At 36.2% G+C, this 20912-nt stretch overlaps 2 protein-coding genes and 1 long non-coding RNA gene across 16 annotated transcripts in view; 2 read left to right on the top strand and 1 right to left on the bottom strand.

The window, feature by feature from the left end:
• ALPK2 (alpha kinase 2) overlaps positions 1-12996 on the top strand; it is a 79041-nt gene extending 66045 nt beyond the window's left edge. For all 5 annotated transcript variants that reach the window (XR_011090697.1, XR_011090698.1, XR_011090699.1 and 2 more), the window contains 3 exons: positions 3743-3847; positions 4915-5013; positions 7500-12996. The gene's annotated coding sequence lies outside the window, so the exon portion shown is untranslated. The remainder of the gene's footprint in view (positions 1-3742; positions 3848-4914; positions 5014-7499) is intronic.
• NEDD4L (NEDD4 like E3 ubiquitin protein ligase) overlaps positions 5222-20912 on the bottom strand; it is a 139809-nt gene continuing 124118 nt past the window's right edge. For all 10 annotated transcript variants that reach the window (XM_068665155.1, XM_068665156.1, XM_068665158.1 and 7 more), the window contains 13 exons: positions 20058-20116; positions 17881-17946; positions 16310-16539; positions 14801-14922; positions 13856-13926; positions 12471-12566; positions 11092-11165; positions 10264-10324; positions 9819-9878; positions 9168-9275; positions 8458-8554; positions 7762-7834; positions 5222-6676 (listed from right to left, as the gene is read on the bottom strand). In XM_068665155.1, coding sequence (XP_068521256.1) covers positions 6574-6676; positions 7762-7834; positions 8458-8554; positions 9168-9275; positions 9819-9878; positions 10264-10324; positions 11092-11165; positions 12471-12566; positions 13856-13926; positions 14801-14922; positions 16310-16539; positions 17881-17946; positions 20058-20116 — 1220 coding nt within the window. In that variant the 3' untranslated portion in view covers positions 5222-6573. The remainder of the gene's footprint in view (positions 6677-7761; positions 7835-8457; positions 8555-9167; positions 9276-9818; positions 9879-10263; positions 10325-11091; positions 11166-12470; positions 12567-13855; positions 13927-14800; positions 14923-16309; positions 16540-17880; positions 17947-20057; positions 20117-20912) is intronic.
• Positions 19495-20912, top strand: part of LOC137846988 (uncharacterized) — a 29951-nt gene continuing 28533 nt past the window's right edge. Inside the window, exon 1 of the long non-coding RNA XR_011090701.1 lies at positions 19495-19631. This is a non-coding gene — a long non-coding RNA (uncharacterized lncRNA). The remainder of the gene's footprint in view (positions 19632-20912) is intronic.

Genomic DNA, 20912 nt, shown 5'->3' with positions numbered 1-20912 from the left:
GATGAATTTTCATTTCCAATTAGAAACAAATGGAGTCTTGTTATCTCGTTTTTTTAAACCTCCTGGATGTAACTGTGCCAAAACATTAACACAAGTAGGTATCGCTGGAAAAGATGTGTATGTTGTGGTGGTCTTTGTTCGGTTATTTTTAAATCTTTGTTGTAAAGAGCCCCGGTTAGTCCTGTGTTTCAGCATTACGTGTAGGTCTTCAGTGCTAAGGTGTGTGCTCCTGCTACAGCTGAGTTGGGAGGATGCGCTGTTAGTCGATGGCATGCACTTTGAAACATGCCACCTGGCTGCTCTAGCCCAGGAAGAAGTGGAGGCTGGAACAAAGGGGAGGAGATGGGGAAATCTTTGAGAAACCACTGCCCAAGGGAGGAGAAGACAGACGGGCACAAGCAGTGTTTATACAAAGTGAATTAGTTGCTGCTCTAGGATCAGGAACATGTTGTGCACAGTCCAAGTTATGAAACCAGAGAATTAGTGTAAAGCAATTTGCACTCTTAGCATGAAGGAGTCAGTAATCAACGCCGTCAGCCTGTAAGCAGAAGCTTGTCTGTTTTGGCTTTGGCTTTCTGAACTGCATTGTTGGCACAGCTCAGAGATTACTGCATTAATTATTAAAGCGGACTAAGTCATGCTACGATTGTGAGTTGAGATGGTGTATCCAATACCACACATGTGCATATGCAAGGAATAGCTCAGCTACAAAACTTAATAGGCTGAATCATCTAGGGGTTTGGTGTCTTTTCAGTAGTCATATGGCGACACTGGTGAGCTCTGAGTAACTTGATTCGTTACAGGCATTGCCATCTGTTGGCAAGATGACCACGATTTCTGATGACATGGTGTTTCTGGGTCATATTGAGATTTACTTGTTTGCCTAGTCACCTTGCTTGCCCTCATTCCTCTCCCAGTTCCTGGACACTTGCTGAAGCCGATGGGGTGGTTGTAGTGGTGGTGGTTTGTTGTTTAGCAAATGGCATCCAAGGGTAGCTGCATGAAAATGCTCATGACGCTTGAGGTGCATTAGGCACATCACATCTGTATCTCTTGTAGGCTGTTCTTAATGCATAGAAATCCGTGAGTGTTAATTTATGTTCTGGTTCTGTATTTAAGACTAATAGACACCTTAGTGCAGCCACATCTCTCTCGAGTTCTGATAGCAGAAAGACAAGCAAGCTGAGGAGGAAAATTCTGTATACCTAAGGTGAACTGTTAAGTCAAACCATGCCTTGGTTACAAACAAGACGGTCACCCTGAGTAGCAAAAAAGGCAACGTGGGTTCCATCGCTGTTGGCGAGGGCACTGAAATGTGAAGACTTGCATTGTAAAACTCAGCTTCTGTCAGTCTGTGAGGTTGTTCGTCTGTACTGTGTTTTACAGATATTATAGTGGGGTGCAGAAAGTTCTGTTGTAAGCATATGAATATGCAGCAGAAATAATAGCATCTGTGTTTTTATTTTGTATGTGGCTTAAACAGGAAAAGCTTGCAGGCATGCTGCTTGCCTGGTCTCTGCAGAATTAGATAATTTGAGAACAGACTTCTTGGTTGTGGTGTTTCGATGGAGGGTTTCTGTTCCTGTAACATAAATGGTGACGCAACAGAGGGGATACCAATAAAAAGTTGGGAAAGATGCCAGTTTTGTATTTAGTCTTTAAAGAACACTACATAATCACTGGCTTGTACTAGTTGTTCAAATCCTTATAGATAGAGAAATTCCCTTGGATGGTGCCTTCTGAAGGTGGTTGTGTGCCAGTGACTGACCACTAGCCACTGTAAACATTTCTCAGTCTCACCTTACACACCTGAAAACCCTATATGCATCTGTTTCGTGGGAACATTGAGGATCACAGAAAAATTTGGGAACCACTTTTACAGAAGCTGAAATAAATGGATGGTGCTTTTAACCATTCAGGAATTAAATCAGGTACAGATGTGACTACAGATAGGCTCCCTGAACCATCTCCCAGGGTGAGAATGTCTTCCAGCAGGCAATTTTTTAAAATAAAACAAAGCTTCAATTAGACAAAAATATATTTGAAGTATAAAATGTTGTAACTTCCATAGTTCTTTATTAAATATTTAATTAAGTTGCATCATTTCATTACAACAACTTCATTTTGTCACATTGAGCTTCTGCTGTCAGGAAAAACAAACTACAATTTCATTCATTTCTTTTCAGAAAATAAATGGAAAAAATGTTTTTCTTTTTTTTTTTTTGTCCTTAAACAAAACCTTTCTCCACAGTGTATCAAATCCAACCACAGTTTAAAGCTGTATTAATTATGAAAATTAGCATTATTTATAAGTAGCATTTTAAAATCAATTTTATGTAGTCTGGTGTTATTTTGAATAGCCTTCTAGTGTGAGGCAATTCTTACAAAAATATTAAACAGTGTGAATTTAATCTGGAATGTTTGACGCTTTCTGCATGTTTGGAGATATAAATTATCTCAGTTTTAAGTCTGAATTTTAGGTTCACATATGTGGAACATAGCAACATCATTTTCTGGAGTTTTGCATTTGGGTTTTGAGAATCATAACCCGTTCACTTCTATGTGGTTGCGCTACCGCTGTAGCGGAGAGGGTGTTCACGAGCTGCTTTCAATTCAACCGAACAGATTAAAGTACAAAAACGCAACGCATATGTACTGTTGTATGTGGCTACATACTGTGCATATTTTTACATACATATATACAAAATTGTTAAGAAAAAAAGAGCAAAGTAGGTGAAAATTGTACGGAAAAGGGGGGAACCAAGAACATGTAAGAGGCAGCTCATGTGGACGAACAGAACGTGCGAGGTGTGTACATAAACAGACGTATGAGTAACTACAGCTTGCATTGATGACAGTGTTATGTATCTAAGGAGGTTCTATGTGCAGTAGGACAGACCTGCTAGGTATGTAACATTAATATGGTTAGATTCCAGTTCTGTAAGTTTCCTGTGCATTGTAACTATGCATTACTTCTTAGTGCAACATCATAAGAGATGCCTGAAGACTGCAGGCTTTTCTTTGTTGTAGTTTTAGATACAAAAGGAAAAGCTTTTTTATACAAAAGAAGGAAATTAATGTTCATTTAAGAAAGATGTCCAATGTGGTAGTCTACCTCTTTTCTACTACACATATTGATGATTAGCCCTTGCCCTCAGATAGGTATGATGACTTCTTTTAACTCTGACAAACGCAGTCCAACTATCCAGCTTTCCCTCGCTAGCTTTCCCAATTCCTGGCCCACTGGTGGCACGTGCAGTGCTCCAGCCAAGCACCTAGAGGGGCTGGGCACACGCAGTGAGTGCTGCCCTTCTGGGCTGCAGTGCAGGGCTAGTGCTCGTGGCAGCGTTTATCTGCACGTGTGCTCCTTGCACTCAGAAATCAGCGAGGGGTCTGAGTGAGAGAGATGGAAATGAGATGATAAAAGCTCCCACTCCAAGTTTTATCTATCTTAGGACTGAAAAACAGAAAGCAACTTCCAGCACTGAGGTCTTGAAGCTGGAGTTACTGTGATAGTACAGTGTATGTTAAGTACAGTCTTTCAAGGCTCAAAACTATAAGCCTTGATGAGAAGAGGAGGTGACAGCTACAGACCCTATACTCTAGATAGTGACCAAATTGACTTTGGGCTAAACTGAATACTGTGTTAAGAAAGGCACAAAACTATGGTAGTTACTTTGTGTTTTAGATGTGTTTTACTTCAAATTGTAACCAACCGACATTTCGCTACCTTTTTTCCTAGAAAGATTCCTTCAAATGCTACTTCAGGAGCTCCAGAAGGATTGCTAGGTGGCTAGAGTGTCAGAAGATAAAAGCTCAAATCCTGCTCAGGACCTCAGAAAGAGTGGTAAGTCCTTATGTTAAAGGGTTGGGGGCAATTTCTTCTGCAGCTGCTGCCTTGTACAGCTCATGCCAGTTACTTAGCCTCATGTAGTCTGTTGCAAAACTAGAGATAATTTCCTGGGTTTTGTCCTAGTATAGAAGATCTTAGCTTTTTGACTGATGTGAAGGGCATATCTGGCCTTTGGGTTAGCCATCAAGATAGCCATTGATAACCAAATCTGAGTTGTGTGGCTATAGTACGTTTCAGTAGGGGTTATATCTCTTAACTTCCCTGATACATGAAAACCAGGCGAAGTCAAGAGTGGCATTCTTATAACCTGTCAATAACAGCAGTTGCTGTAGCTAACAGGGAGGCTTCTGCTGTCCAACACAAAAGCTTTATGCAGCAAGGGACCGGGCTGAGCAATTCCCTTCAGATTTTCTAACAAGTAGTTATGCTCATTAGTGAATGCCAAATCTGGATTACTCGGGCATCCCAACAAGAAAAGGACAGGGTTGTTACTGCAGTGACAGAAGCTGCATTATATAAAGCTGCTTCTGTACAGGCAAAACGTGGTGGTGTGTGGTAATAGCACAGCTAACTTGGACACCCAAAAGTAATGAGCTGGCTTACTGTTAAGTTCACCTGGACTAGGTAACTATTGTTTGGAAGGACTTTTAAGTATTAGAAAACCTCTCATAGAAGATGACCTCCAACCATACAAAATCCTCCAGGTAAACACAGAAAGAAAAATGATTTTGGAGTGTGACATTTCCCTTAAGGGCATCTGTGTTATAACTAGTAGTGCTTAGCATATAGAAGATCACTTTACCCCATTCTCTCAATCTTCCCCACAGTAAATGATCAGTATAGTGTTTCTCTGTCTACTCAGATGCAGTACGTTTCTGTCTCATTCAAGGTTTTCTGCTCATTAAAATGTAACAAGTCAGAAAGGAATGTCAGAAAACATTTAATACAAAATTAATCTTGTGTTCAATAATAATAAAAAATCACGCATCTATTAGCTTTTCAAAATTTTTGCTAGTATGTACAGATTTGCTGAATGTTAATTACTGTTGTCTTCTTTCCAGTAGCCTTTTTAGCCAAAGTGTTAACATGCTGAAGTTTCTGGACTGTGGCTACTTATTGTCAGCGCTGGACTGTACTTGCCAGTGGGAGCTGTGAAGCAGGTAAGGCCACCACTGTTGGCAACAAGGTGAAGATTTGTTTTTTACATTGTGGTATCTTGTCTCATAAAGCATTAGATGGGCTCTTGGGGAAAAATCCTATGAGTAGTAAGTATGTGGACTAAACTTAGAAAACTGAAGATCATCAAATTGATGAAGCCATCCCTTCAAACCTACTGTAGTAATACTGTAACCATTTAACTACAGTGGATCAAATACAAATCTTTCACTTTTAATCCATCACACAAGAGATGCAACTCAGACATTATAGTTTAAGCATGCAACATGTCATAGGTAACAAAACTGATTAGATAGATAGTGTATATTAAATAAATCTTTGTGATTAAGTAAAAAATAAATCACAAAAACAATTGCTGAGGAACATGTCTGCAGGCTCAGCTCTATATCTGTTTTTTTCTTTTATACATCAGCAGCAGCCAGATTCACAATTGATAGATATTGCACCAGAAAGACATGTGCAGTGAGAAGGAATATAATCACATTAATGTTTATGATAAAAAACAGATATGACTTCCATGTGTTACATAAAGTGCCTTTAGAGTTGGTGCAGTTAGAAACAAACAAAAAAAATTGTTATTTAGATATCATTAGCAAATGCTTACAAACAGGAGACAAAACAGATCTGTTTTCCGTAGTGCCAAATCACATAGTGCCAGGTTTCTTTCAAAATGCCTCCATTGCAAACAGTAAAGAGGAAAAAATAATAAAAGAATCACTATACAAAGATAATGACAGGGTTAAGCATATTTTCCTAAAATGATTAATGCCAACCCTACCCCAAAATGTTTTATAGTACATGTAAATATTATCAAGGAATAATGAGGCAATTTTTTCATTGAACATGAGATTTGGCATGCTATGTTATGATTCTCTCTTGACTCATAACTATTCTATTATTTATACAAAAATGCAACATTGAATCCATACATTTTCTGGATACGGAAAAATATTTATATGCTCAATGAAAACAGTTACTCTTGATGTAGCCAATATAGAGAAAATTCCCAACATAGCTTTCTCCTATTTTCTTAATGGTTTGGGAACACAAGGCTCAACATGTGCTTTGAAAAAAGGACACTGGCATCAAGTCTTGTATGAAATTAAGAAAAATGCTCATTTTTTTCCAAGTACATGATATTTAATTGTAATGAAATATAATCTGAAAATGTCTAAATGAATTAAAAAGTAAACATGAGTTGTAATACTATACCTGTAAAATGATTAATTCCATTCATTGTCATTAGAAATTATGTAAAATATTTATTAAGGGCTTTGCCTACAGAGGCACAACATAAATAGAGTAAGTCCTGCTGAAATGTAATCAGAGTACAAGTTAACCAGTTGGTAATCTGCTGTGGAAACATCAAAAAGCCATCCACAGGTTATAGTTCAAAATTCTGGATTTAGGCAACTGCACTGTCGAAGGGTTTGCTCCATGAACCAACGTTGTGCAACTGTTCTGCCATAGTCACTCAAGAGTCCGTTAGGCAAATGCAAAAGTGCAGCAGAACTTGCTTGAATGGGGGGAAAAAAGTGTTTGTTTTAATCCACTCCTTCAAATCCTTGAGCATTTTCAACTGCCATAAGTAGCTTCTCTCGCAAATCTTCAAAAGATTCATAAAGAGGTAAGTCAAGGCGATTAAAGCTGAAATTCAGAAGGAAAAAAAAATCCATTGAAAAACATACGAGATTTTGAAGAAATAGAAAAGGCCACATAACTTGGGGGCCTTAGTAATGGACCATATGTTTTTGACCAAACACACACAATCTCTGCAGTATCCTCTGCAAATATAACTGATGCTTGGTGTTCCCTGATTATAGCATCTGAAGACAATTGTGCCTGTACTGTGGTGAGTTTTCAGAAATAACTACATTTCTTCTTTCCAGAACTGAAAATGGGAAGTTGTTAATGCCCTCCCTATCTTCCCCCATAAAAAAAGATTAAAAAATGATAATTGTTAGATTGAAAATATTTCAGCTTTTGTCAACCTGTCAAAAGTCTGTTTTCCTAGGGATTAGCAAAGATGTTCTGAAAAATAATATTAAAAACTCCAAAGAAGCTCCTTAAAAAGTCATGTACAATTTAACAGGTAATTGAGATGAGAGTTGATTTTTTGGAATGTATTTTTTCTTAATAATATTTTTTATTCTATAACTCTCTCTTAACTGAAAGAGTGCCATGTTCTAAACACTAGCTTTTCTATGCAGCACAAGTAAATTTACCTTAGAAAGCCTATGGGGAAAAGCTAGCTCTTCTAACATGCATTTTAGTGCAAAAGCAGTTATCAGAAGAAATGTCCAGAGTTGCAAGGGTTACTTAGAGTAAATTAAAATACCATTTAAAAATTGTTATCAAAAAGGCTAAGCTGTAATGAGTTTCTTGTGGATTCCTTTACCTACATTTATTGCAGAACACCTACAGCTACTTTATTAACAGAGGCTTTTATCTTTCATGTGTGCACGTGAAGGCTAAACCAAGCATTCTTCAGAGACTGTCAGAAGCAATGGCAAGCTACTGAAGTTGAACCTTGCTACTTCCTGGAACACATTCTGCAACTGTGTCAGCAGATAAGTACTAACTTTTCTTTGCCTTTTAATAAATACATGCACACACACACGGTATTGTCCCAAGCTAAAATGTATTTGAAATAGGCACAGACATCACTCTCTCCCCTTTCCTGGCCCTATAACAATACAGAAAAGCAATAATTTTATGCTTTTATGACTTACCATGTGTGAGCTCTGGGCAGTTTATCAGGAGTTCCCCATTGCTCTATTGTAAACAGCTGAGGACCATTTGAACCTGGATGAAAATGAAAAATAGGAAATTTTAAATTACTGGACATTACAGAAACTACCTAAATGCTATTTTAAAAATTATATGTTTGCACAAATTAAGTTTTCCTTAAGGCTAAGTTTTCAACTGGTATAGAATACCTGGTACAAATTCCCTCAATCAAAATTACATTAAAGTAAATAGGAATGCAGATACTTATTTGCAAATAAATAGTTAGCTTAAGTTTACCTTGCTACCTTTGCATAGAGTATGTATAATGCCAATGAAATAAGCTCAAATATTAACACTGGAAAAAAATAGCATTCTTGGATAAACTTGCAGTCTCCTCTTCTTCATGTGCTGTGAATATTATTGTTGTTGATAGCTGAACTCTTCTTTGGGGAGTTGATTCATTCCTTAGCAAGGAGAATGTCTACACAACGCCCACTGTGCACAAAAACTTTTACTTCTCAAGGTGCCCCCCAAGTACTCCAGGGCTGGTGGAATCTAGAAGAAATCTTATGTGGGAGTAAAGGTTGACTATACCTATATTTCATTAATGCCCAGGCTTTCCTGTGGAAGTTCAGAAGCGGTCTGTATAGTCATTCTAAAGGTGAGCATAATGGGTGGGCAGCTGAAAGGAAGCTTACCATAAAGTTCAGCAAATCCATTCATAGGCACGCGTGACGTCCCAGTAACAAACTGCAGTAATCGAATCCGTTTTTCAGCATCCATCAGTAAAACAGCCTATTGAGAAAGAAGGAGTCATTTTCACAGCTGTACATGTTGCTGTTAAGCAAAAACCAACCCAAACCTGAGTACATTATCTATTTGTATTAGACTGTAATAAACAGACATGTAACTTTGAAGGGGGGCATAGAGGTAGCAGGCCATTTCTCTGGTTAAACCAGAGGCATCCTTTTCCAACTGTCCTCAGGCCACAACAAAGAGACGATACCCTGGCAGCAGCTGGAAGCTACAACTGCTGTTCACCTTTGAGGTGACTTGCTTTTTCATACCATCTATGACCTGTACCTGCCTGGTGGCATGTGATAATTTATAAATATACCTAGCAGGGAGAATAGAGAAACAGAGATGGCAGAAAAACCTTAAACATCAGGCAGAGGAATGCAGTTTCAAAGAAGAATCAGTGTTGCACTACGACAGGATCTCTTAGGACCATAACACTGTTTGGGTTAGTGAAACATCACTATATCATAATGATTGTTGGTACAATTACATAGTCTTACATCATCATGACAATGATTTTAAAAAGGCAGAAACAAACAAACTGCAACACAGTAAGGTAGCTTTGACTTTTAGGAATAGCCACAGAAGTGAAATGTGATAAGAGTATTACCTTCCAGAACCACTGGATAACAGGATGATTTGGGCAGTAACCATTTTTGTAGATTGTGTGTTGCCTCCAGTCATTAACATCAACATCGCCAAGGCCACACATCAGTAACTGTATACAGAAGTAATCATTAGGGTGTTAACTGAAGATGGTATTAGTATTATCCTGTGCACTTTAACAGAAAAACAAGATTAAGCTCTCCCTCTGTTATTTGACCTCTTAAACAGCTAAGTGGTGCAAATATAAATGCAGACATAAAGGAGAGCTGAGCTCCTCTTCAAGAGAGTTCTCAAAGAATATCTCACTTTCCTGAAGAAACACTGTACAATATGAAGCACATGTGCTTCACGTGACAGCATCTTTTATAGTATTTTGCTCAAAATATGACGGGTATAAGCATAACAACATTAACTCAGTAAGTTACTTGCATGCTTTACATATCAACATACTCAACCACCTCATTGAGTAAATAATATTTTTGTACTTTATCAATAGGTTTATTTTTTTTAGGGAAAAAGTTCTCATTTCCCACTATAAGTAAAGCATCTTTGTCTCCTAATTCACTGAAGATCTAGTGACTTCAGGATATAACATATCTTTTGCAATGAGATTGATCTGGTTTATTGTCTCTGGACATCAGTTACACAAACTCACCTCTAGTTCATTTTCATCAAAAATTTTAATCAGGTCAATAGGAAGAAGTTCTGTGAATCCCTAAGAGAAAGCAAAATAAGGGTGATATTTGCACAATATGTAACACTAAGTTTTTTATCTACGGGTCTTGGCTTCAGGGAAAGCCACTAGTTAATTAAATGACAGACAACAAAGAAGGATTTTGAAAATGAAATACATGGTTCCTGAGTATTAATGAATCTCTAATTTAAAAATTAATCACTAGATTATTTCAAACTCAAGTAATTTAAACTTGAAAGAGAATAATCTTATAAAAGGAGAACTGTGAAACCATTATATGTAAGCATTCCAGAACTTGTGCAGTCATGCAAAGCTTCTCACTCCCTTAATGAGATACAGATATATGAGAAGTCTACATAAAAATATATATGTATTATGTGGGTAGAACGGAAAAAAAGTACTTTACCTCCAAAAAAGCATTCATTTGTTTTTGAACTCTGTTGACAAACCTCCACTGGATGACCAGACTATAGTAGTTAAATAAAAACATGAACACATTCATTAGAAGACTTTAGACTTAATTAGCAACCTTAACAGTTTCCGTTTCTCTTCAAGCATCTCCCAACAATACTTTGATGCTAAGGAAACTAAATTAGACAGACATCCTATTTGCATTCTTTTCTCCAGAATTAGTTTGCTGTTCAGATCTGCCTTTACTCTTGTTTTGTATTCTGTGACAGCAGTTCATCAGGAAAAACAAAATTCCAGGGTAGAAACTCACTCCCATTAGGAGCTCTGCGAAGCTGACATAGTTAACCCTAGGCACTTCGGTGTAGTCAACGCACAGAAGCAGGCCAAATTCATATGCCTGCTTTAACATGATAATTACTATATCCAAGAAGTGCCATTTTTTTCACAATTTCATCAATTGTGAAGGGTGAAGTTTCAGCTTAGAGTAATTGGTGAGTAATTTAGATGTAGATGTCTGCAATAATAATAATTCAGAGAAATGCCATCTCTTCTTGAATATTCCTCATGCCTACACATCATCAAGAAGATACTGTTTCCTGTTACATCATAGACTACCTTGATTAGTTAAATCATACAACAATAAAGGTTAAAATCTAAACTTTCTAAGGATCAAGTGTAAACAAACTATGTTAACAAAAGGATTTTCTTTTAGAAGGGATGTCTGATGATTTACTGCACTACAATAATTACACTAGGGTGAATTTCAAACCAGTACTACTGTGTATTGTTACACTCCAGATAAATTCCATAAATATATACTTACTCAATGTATTCCCTTTTGTTTTCATTTGTTACCATGATTTCTGACCCATTTGGCTTCAGGTCAACTTGATACGTCTATATTTTAAAGAAGAAAAAAAAAAACACAACAACAAAAGATGACATTATTTCAGGACACATTTCTCATGAAATCCACTGCCCTTGAGCTACATTTTACAAGTAGTACTAGAAAACTATTATACTGTAATAGCTAATGAGCCATCATAGTATTTCACATCTAAAGATGGAATCATTATGAACAAATTATTCTATGATCACTCTTAAGAATGAATTATTTTCAAAATTCTAGTCCTGAACAGCAGGTTCATTTGGGTAAAGAAAACACATACTTCATTTTCATAAGGATAGAAAAATGTCTTCTAACTCTTCAAAATGTTTGAAAAAAAAATACCATTTAAAATCCAGAGAGAAATTCTTCTGTTAAAAGGACAAATAAGCAAAGTAGAAAAATGCATTACAGAAATGTTTAAACGCAGATTTGTTGAGAATGGTGAGCACAACCATCATATGAGCATAAGATGGAAACAAACAGATTCATTACAGTTCACAAGAAACTACAAGACCAAATAATACATTCAATTTTTGGTGAAAGTAATTTATCAGCAGAAATTCAACAGAATTAATGCAGACTTAGGTTCCATGAAAGCCAGAAGTTGCTAACTTTTTTTACCAGTTAATGCTTACACAAAAGAGCTACCAAACCATGTGCTCAGTAGTGCAGCTATGGGGAAGGATATTTCTGAATGCAGATCCCGGTGTTTACATACATTGTAGGCACAAGATTTCATTTTTTAAAAAGAATGGGCACTTGGGAGCATTTTTCATTAAAGGAAAAGAGAGAAGGAAAGTCAAATATTCTGGCTATTGTCGGGAACTTCCCCAACAACCCCACACATACTATGAAAACATGGAAAAATGTTATATTCAAGACAAAAGAAATCATAAATGCCATTACTTAATCTGCAACCCCTGATACATAGAAACAACATGCAGAGAGATATAATAAGGTAAGCTAAGAAACAAATCTATGAGCCTCAACCTGCAGCTATTTATAAAAGCAGTTTGTAAAGTTTCCCCAAAAGCATAAACACTTATGTACATTTTTTTTTTAAAATTAATGCGTCACTCGTCATGCACTTCACTGATTATCATTCTACTATTTATTTTGTCTTTTGAGAACATCTTCACCTATACCTATAGGCCCCAAACAGTCCTAAGCTGAGACAATTTTCCAATAAAGATTCTGTAACACCTTTATTACTCCTTATTTCAGTCCCGATTAGGTCCACAAGCACGTGATGCTGGCTTTTGGCAATAACCAGTAGGATGGATGTACAGACTTTTGGGTTAATCTTTACATACCTGTCCGAAGTTTTCCTCATCTATGCAAAACATGAGATCCAGCTCTGTAGGGTCATTTTCCAGGATCCACTTCAAAGAGTTGTAGTATTCACTATCCTACAGGAGATTGAAATTAAGCAAAGTTGGAATATATAAACATTAAATATGCAATTTAATTTTAAAATAAACAAATAAAAACATCTAAAATTAGAACTCCAAAGGGGTTGGAAGGATGGGAACCTTTTTATTTGTATAGCTACTATAAAGCAGCGTAAAGATGAATTACCTTATTCATTTGCATTTTTTAGATGCTATATTTTTAGGTATGTGTAACTCTCCTTAATTGACTTGTAACTTTATTATACAATACAATAGATTGACTGTACTAATTGGCTAGAGAATGTCTTCTAGATAAAGCTGTTCTTCTCAACACTATTTATGTACTGCTTCATTACATCAACAATATATTATACAATTACTGATTATATTGTTGTTATTAAAACCTCTTGAAATTTGCTGAATAAAAAATCCCCTCTAAATTCCTGAACAGGTTGTATCTTTATTATGTAGAAAACATTAAGAAGACAAGAAGGGTATCATCCTACTAACTTCAAGGAAACCTTTTACATTTAGCTATTGTATACATCTGAAGTGTACTGTATTTCAGTACTGGTGCAGTGGACACGTCTCGATTGGGCATCTACACAATCCTGTTTGCTGTGCTCCTTCATTTAAAAATGCAAAGTTAGAGATTACTAACACATAAAGCAGTTATTTTTTCTCCCAGGAAGAAATGAACACAAAAGTACTCGATTGCAATTCATGTTGAAGAAGTGGAAGTAGACGAAGTGCAGAGAACAAAACCAAAGCCTACATGTATACCAGGGCATAAGTACTGCTGCATTCATTGTCTCTTTGCGGGAAAACCGTTGATCATTTGGCAACCCCTTCTTCCGCTACTGTGGACAACTTCCCACGCTACCAGGTCAGAACTATGTCCTTTCATCCACCTCATCCTGCTCCACAGTATGAAAAGAAGGGAAAAAAGAAGGGAAAAACAGGGACTCTTGCTAGTGTTGCTCACAACAGGGAGACAGCTGACTCAGTGGAAAATGCAAAAACACAACTGCGAATCATTCTGTATTGCGTCTCTTACTGGCCTATTCATGCCTCTTCTCCCTCAATCCTAACTGCTCTAAATGCACTGGTCCTGAAACTGCTGATGTGGCAGGGAAAATTTGTTTTATTAAAAAAATAAGTACATACCATTCTCAAGTTCTTAAAACCATAACCTCGTGTTTTCCACCATGCACTTTACTGGAACTATTAGTTCTTATAATGTTTCCCAGACGAAAAAAAAAAATCAAATAATTACTAATGCTGATAAGTTTCAAATGTTATCTTACCACTGATTCCATGTCTTTTAGAGTTATTGGTTTCCCCAACATCATCTTGTAAAAAGGTCTGATGAAGAAGCCTAAAACAGAGGGAAAAGCGTTACCTCTGCTATTCTGCATTTTCACCTTACATAAAGATATGACTGCTAAAGGATGAAACACCATGCTATTTCTCACTGTGTCTGTGGGAAAGAAATATCCTGCAAGGAACAGTGCTGTAACTGTTCAAGTTAACACAGCAGACCCATTTTTTATTTAGATTTGGCAAGCCCAATTTTTCAATTACAAGAATTATGCCAATGTTAGTTACATGGTAGAGACCCTGAAGATAGAGAATTGCGCTCAAGATACTCTAATCCACTTAAAATCGCCATTCTTCTCTCAAAGGAGATACTAGAAAAACAGGACCATGAGCTTCATCTGTTGTTGGGCTGCACTGTCTTTAAATAACATATAGGCAGTTTATAATGGTTGCTTGCTTGGATATTCTGGGATTCCAAAGTTGAGCAAAAAAATTATTTACTCATTCAATCAATCGTTTTATTTACTCGTTCAATCAACGAGAAATAATTTTATAGAAAAATTCATGCTGCAATTGACAAGCAACTGCTTTGGCTTCAGCTGGTTTGCATGTAAGTTGCTGATACAAACTTAGTGATTTTTCTTCAGGATAGAGATTATTTGAAAATGGAGATTCTCTAGGGTTAACAGGAGTGGACAGAGGAACAAAACTTTATATGAAACATATTTGTTGAGCAAGACACTATCATTTTACCAAAACCACCATTCAAAACAGGAATGCAATTTCCAAAGCTTCCAGTTCCATTACTTTAATCTCTTAGACTTTGTTTCAAGATATACTACATTCTAAAGCATATGAATTATTGAAGTGATTCATTTCATTAAAAAAAAAATCCAGTAAGAGTAGCTTAGCAATACAGTATAGTAACTCACCATCTAATAGCTTCCCATGATATACTGCCAGACCAGCAACCCGTCCAATAAATGTAAAATATGAAAGATGATCTTCATTACAAAGACCTGAATTAGGATTAATCTGAAGTGTATAGTTGTCCCTATTTTGGGGAAAGAAAAAAGCAGATTGAAACCATCGGTGCGTTATCAGTACTATTCTCATCCTAAATCCAAAACACAGATTGTTCAGAATATTTTCTTTGAATAAACCAGGTTCAACCGCTAAGATACGAACAGTGCGCAAAGTCCAAGCTGGTAACTTCCAGTTTCCCAAGACATTTCTATTTCAAACTTTCTAGTACACTAATAGATTCCTAAAAATCCCAACTAAATCCTATTTTATATTCTGATTATCTAAATAAAATCAATGGGACTTAAAACTATAAAATGTTGTATTAACGAGTTAATGAATAACCATGAGTGGTAATGTTTAATTTTCAGATGTGTATGTATTTCCCAGAATTAATTAAATACTACTCCCAGAAACATCAGCTATAAACAGGCTGTCTCTAGTAAAGTTTTATTTGTCTTTGCCGTTGATAGGAAGTCTCACTCTAGAGTGAATGCTTACAATTTAAAATATACCTTTCCATCAAATTGAACCTCGAATGAAAATAATGTTGTTTTTAAAGTGATTGTAGTGATATTTTTATCACATAAGCAGTAGTAATATTTCAAAACAAACGTTTATCCAGTGAATTCTACTAACACAAAGGCATTCTGAACTAGTCAATATTCTGAAAGCTATATTTTCCTCCAAAAACAAAACGTGTATTTTCTGAGAAACAAATGCAACAAAACCCTCATTATACAGCCTTTGTTCATCTACTTTACTATTTATTCAATGCTCATTAAAGAAAGGAGCATGTTTGATATTGGCATGAAAACATAAAAACTGCTGCTCGCAATTAAGAAATCCATCCTTACTGTGGCTAAGTGCACAATGTGGAATTACATAAGTAGACCAAAACAGATGTAATTTAAGCAAGAGACTTGCTCTCTCGTTTACTAATGCAACACTCAGGGGGTTTAAAATTGGACAAAAATACATTTAAATTCACGCAAAGCCAGTGCTGTATGACTACTGAAATGTAAATGAGAAGCTGTTTTATGAACTAATTACAAAGAACACTAATTCCGGAAGGCAGGTGCTTTACAATGCACTGGGAGGACATTAAAACGTCTTGTCTAGCATCAATCCTCTTACTATTGCTAGCCTCAAAAATGGAATCTACTATTGTTGCAAGCAAGGCAACATCAAATACTATTTTAGCAATAAGAATGTTTTATGAGATTTCAACAACAAATTTAAAGTTTCTTGGAAAAGGAAATGATAAATGATAATGCAGAACAGAGAGATGTGACTGATAGGAGTACAAATTCATGTATCATGAAGGATGATCTAACTACTCTCCAATGTAACTTTCCATTTTACTCAAAATCTAACATATATTGCTTACGAATGAGAATATTATAATGGATACTTACGTTGCTGAATATTCAAAAAGACCATAATAAGGGTTGAACATCTCCTTGGACAAGAGAAAAAACCATTCTCTGGCCACGCCTCCATAGTCAAGTCCTTTTTCTGACTCAAATTCAATCCAGAGCCTGGCTTTTAGTACATCAGGTCTCTTCACAGACATGATTCTTCTGTAGGACTCCTCAAAAATATTATTTCTGTGTAGCTTCATCTCAAATCTATTTGGTATATCGGCCTGTGTGAAAGGAGATCAATTAGTCTCAATAAATAGTCTTCAGGGAAATTACTGATCGTACGCTTAAAACTAAAGGACAGATTAGACATCTGAGTGTACCAAGTTTCCTTTATTCTTGTTTTCCAATGCTCTCTAAGTCCACAGGTTGATACATTATGGTGAACTGGGTAAGTTCCACTAGTGGGGTTCAGAGATTTCTATGATATTTGATAAAATAATGAAAACAACAAGAAAAGCAACAACAACAACAAAAGTAAGAATTGTTGATATTACCACGCTCTATTTAAAGGTCATTTTAGCTTAACATGTTAAAAAACACACAAGCTTTATGCAACCCTTTCACTCAAATATCTGTAAAGGCCAGAACTGTTTCACCGTTAAGAACACCAACAGTACTACACATAAAACAGTATTGAATTACCAAGATGTAAGCAGAACAGGGCTGCCAAAATATTTAAGAATTTCTGTCCGAAAAAAGAGAACACTAACACCCATTATGAAAGCCCAGGGAGACAAATTCAGAAAAGACAGAAGAGAATTGTGTAAAGTATTTGAAGAAGCAGAAGATGAACAGATAAATATGACCCTTACAGTCAGGTACAGTTTTCCTGATAAAATTGACTTGAAACAAGCATTTCAGGAGGTTTGCTTTTTCCTGACAATTAAAGTACTTATTGTGTACAGTCACAAGTCAAGCTCAAGGTGCAAATTCAAGGAACTATAACAATCCCATAAAGACATTGGTGAGTCCCTCTTCATATTAGAGTTGATGCTGCCAAGGCTGTTTGCTGTCAATTACAAGTCAATATCACATGCATGCTAATAACTTGCATTCTCTTAAGTTAAAGAAGTTATTTTTACAGAACATGAATGTGAGAAGCTTGTGCCAGATGCAGTAATACTGTGGGCTCTGCTCTGCCAGTTTGTTCCAGCTCTGTCTTTCCAAACCTACTGTTGAAGACAAAGGGAAATACCAATCCTCTAGCCTATTTTCAATCTAAAGTCTCTTAAACTAACATAAAAATTAGACTCAGTTAGAATGGAAAACAGTGAATCACCGCTTGTTATCTCATCACTCTGACTTTCCATTCATATTAGAAAGTGCAAATCTTAAAGATCTGTAAATGCTGTTGTTGAGAAATCCATCGATCAAATTCAAACTTTTCTTCATTTTCTGGGTTTCTACTTAACTCTTTTAAGGAACAAGACAAACAAGAAAAAACAACAAATTTGTTATAGCATGAAACACCATTCTGTATCTACCCCTGGGATATTTAATTTTTTCTCCCCAGACATAACATAACTGGCTTCAACACAAAGCAGCATGGCTATTATACTCACGGGTTTCTTTAACTTCTTCCGGAAATAGTCATATTTCTGTTTGAACTCCCTAGAATATGGAACTGCCTATCAGAGAGAGAATCATAAACACAGATTATTCCAGGTATTTAACAAATTGATATTCCAATATTATTTAAACAAATGAAAACTAAATTTGAAGACTACCTAGATACGTATGCCATAGGTTCATGTAAAAAAAACCCCAACAGTATGCATGAAATACAGAACCCAAAATCTTCCCGTTTCTCAGTGTGTAAGTTCAGTTAAAAGGTATCAAAACGTTTAGCCATTTTTTTAAACAAGTACTTACCCTCATTTTTTTTCTTATTTTAGGAGCAGAAAAAACAAAAACATTTTTTAACACAGAGAAAAAGAGATTAGAATGCAGTGCTGCCAACTATGCTTTTCACTAGGAAATGATAAGCATGCCACATTATATTTTTTAAAATTACTTTTTGCAGAATCATAGAATGGCCTGGGTTGGAAGGGACCTCAAAGATGATCTAGTTCCAACCCCCCTGCCACGGGCAGGGATGCCGCCCACTCGATCATGTTGCTTAGGGCCTCATCTAACCTGGTCGTGAAACTGTTGTTACCAAAGAATATGGATTTATGGATTTAAAAATTACATTTTCTATTCCTTGAAAGATGAATCACAAACTGCAAAGCTCTGGTTCAAGTTCAGATCTTAGGGAAGAGTGGGTTTTCATGAGAGGGCTGGTCTTGAAGTAAACTCATGTATGTGAGAGCGTAAGACAGAAATATTTCTATATAATCTTTCTCTTGTGAAAGATAAGACATGAAAAGTTAAAAAAAAAACACACATATTAAATCATTTTACTCTGATGATAATATGACTTTACCACAGCCATTAAAGAATCTTTTGACATGTTATCATTGTTTGAACACAATGTGAAATGCAATTTACGTACTTCTTTGTTTTTGTCATAGCACCAAAAATACTGTTAAAGGCACTAAGATGAATGCTTAATGGGTATATGACTGCAAAACGGATCTAATCTTGCTTTTTCTTAAAAATAAAATAATACTGTTGTTTCCTTAATTTGGTCAGGATTGACCCTGATTATCTTGAAACAAATATCCCCCAAACAGACTCTCTCATCTATGCTCATGGTTTCTGGGAACGTAAGTAGAAGAATTTGTGTAACATTGCATACTAGTATCTCAAGCATTATGTGCATGTTAAATGGGTACATCAGTACAACAGCAATTACGTTCAAACACGTGACTATTATCAACCTTGTTCATAAACACAAGGAACTGGAATTAAACACTAGCAACTAGGATTACAACATCCAGTAGTTCATCTGCTGTGGCCTGTCTGAGATCCTTGAGCATTTACGCCAAATTAAAAAGTATTATTGGCAGATTTCTACCTGGAAACATCTTTAGGTTGGAAATCCAATCACTTGAAATACCACAAAGTAGCCTAAAGCAGCATAAAAAGGTCAAAGAACCATTCCATATATTTAATGTTTTAAAAAACTGTTACTGAATTAAACACATTCGTTTTTTCTAAAGTTGTTTTTCTGAAAGCTTAGTTCATATGCAGGATTTTTTATGACTCTTAAATTTGATAGGCCTGATTATTGTCTTTATTGCATTCAGAATCCACAAAGTAGTCACATCTTTTCCATATCGAGTGGTAACAGCTTTTTATTTTCCAGAAATGCAAAATGAACAGCTCAGTGTCTCAGCTCAATAGAATTGTCTTGATGGTAATGACACAGGTAATGGTAAATATGAACAGTTCTCCTATATACGTTCCTAAAACCTTACAATCTAGAATTCAGCACGGAGTATTTGGTCTGAAACTGACAAAATCTTCCAACCAAAGAATCAGAGCAGACACCCCTCATGCCCAGCTTAATAAAAAATATACTATTTGAACACAATGGAGCAATAAAGATGGTCCACAGAGGGGCATCAGTTTGGGGGAACCTTGTCAGGGTGGCGCATGACAGCAACTTCCCCTGCCCTTGGAGTCTTACAAAAGCAGATACTTTAGCCTCCCGTGTCCCTCAGGAAAAGGCAGAGGTTGGTCCCTTGGTTGTTCAACAAACAGTCTGAGCTCATCTGGAGAACAGGCATGACCTGTTGCTTAACAGTACCTGAGTCACAGCATTTCATGCAAAAAGAACCATAGCAGTACTTACTGGACCCGTAATCGCTGGGTTCTGCAGTCTGGGGTCTTCCCACTGGGTAATTTTGTTATCTGTAAATAAAAGAAGAAATTATATCATTACTTCTCGATTATCACACCATGAATTTATGGTGTTGTTTTTTTTTTTGTTTTGTTTTCCCTACAGATGTTTTCCCTACCATTTCCACAACTTAGTATTTCAGGGTTAGAAAAGACTGCATTCACGCATCTCCATCAAAACCCCACCACACCGTTTAGTTAAAACACTCATACAAAAATGCAAAACTACAACATAATCCAGTGTAACTACACTGGTTTTATTTCAACACCCATAGTAGTAAACATGTTCTATTCAAACATGGTCTTGGATTCAACACATATTAGGAATACACAGATTTCATGCCTGAAAGGTAAAGGAACCCAAAAACTTTGTCAAATGACAAACTAAGTTTACTTATTTCAAATTCTGCAAGGTTTAATAATTTTAAAACAGTCTGAATTTAAATTTGGAGGGGAAGGAATAACGACTATTTTTGGGAAAAAAAGTCCTAGACACTTATTTTAATGAAAAGGTTATAGGATTGGTAAAGGGAGGAAAAATTACACAGTTACGGTATAAGAAATTGTTCAGTTTTGGCAAGGCAGATTTTGGCAACAAGGCAACAGAATTCAGTTCTTTTCATCTACAGTTTTTAAGAGCACCAGCAGCGTTATATGGTTATACAGTGAGTTATACAGGACCACGGTGAAACTCTCCCTGCCTCCAGACAACTGTTTCTCACAAGATTCTGAACACAACAGAATCACAACAAAATGATGATGTTGCAACAATAAGACAATGCTCCAAAAACCAAACTAAATGCCATCT

Source organism: Anas acuta, chromosome W (assembly GCF_963932015.1).
Source record: "Anas acuta chromosome W, bAnaAcu1.1, whole genome shotgun sequence".
NCBI classification, from domain to species: domain Eukaryota; kingdom Metazoa; phylum Chordata; class Aves; order Anseriformes; family Anatidae; genus Anas; species Anas acuta.
Note: the sequence above shows the minus strand (reverse complement) of the source record. Positions and strands in the feature narration are given on the sequence as shown.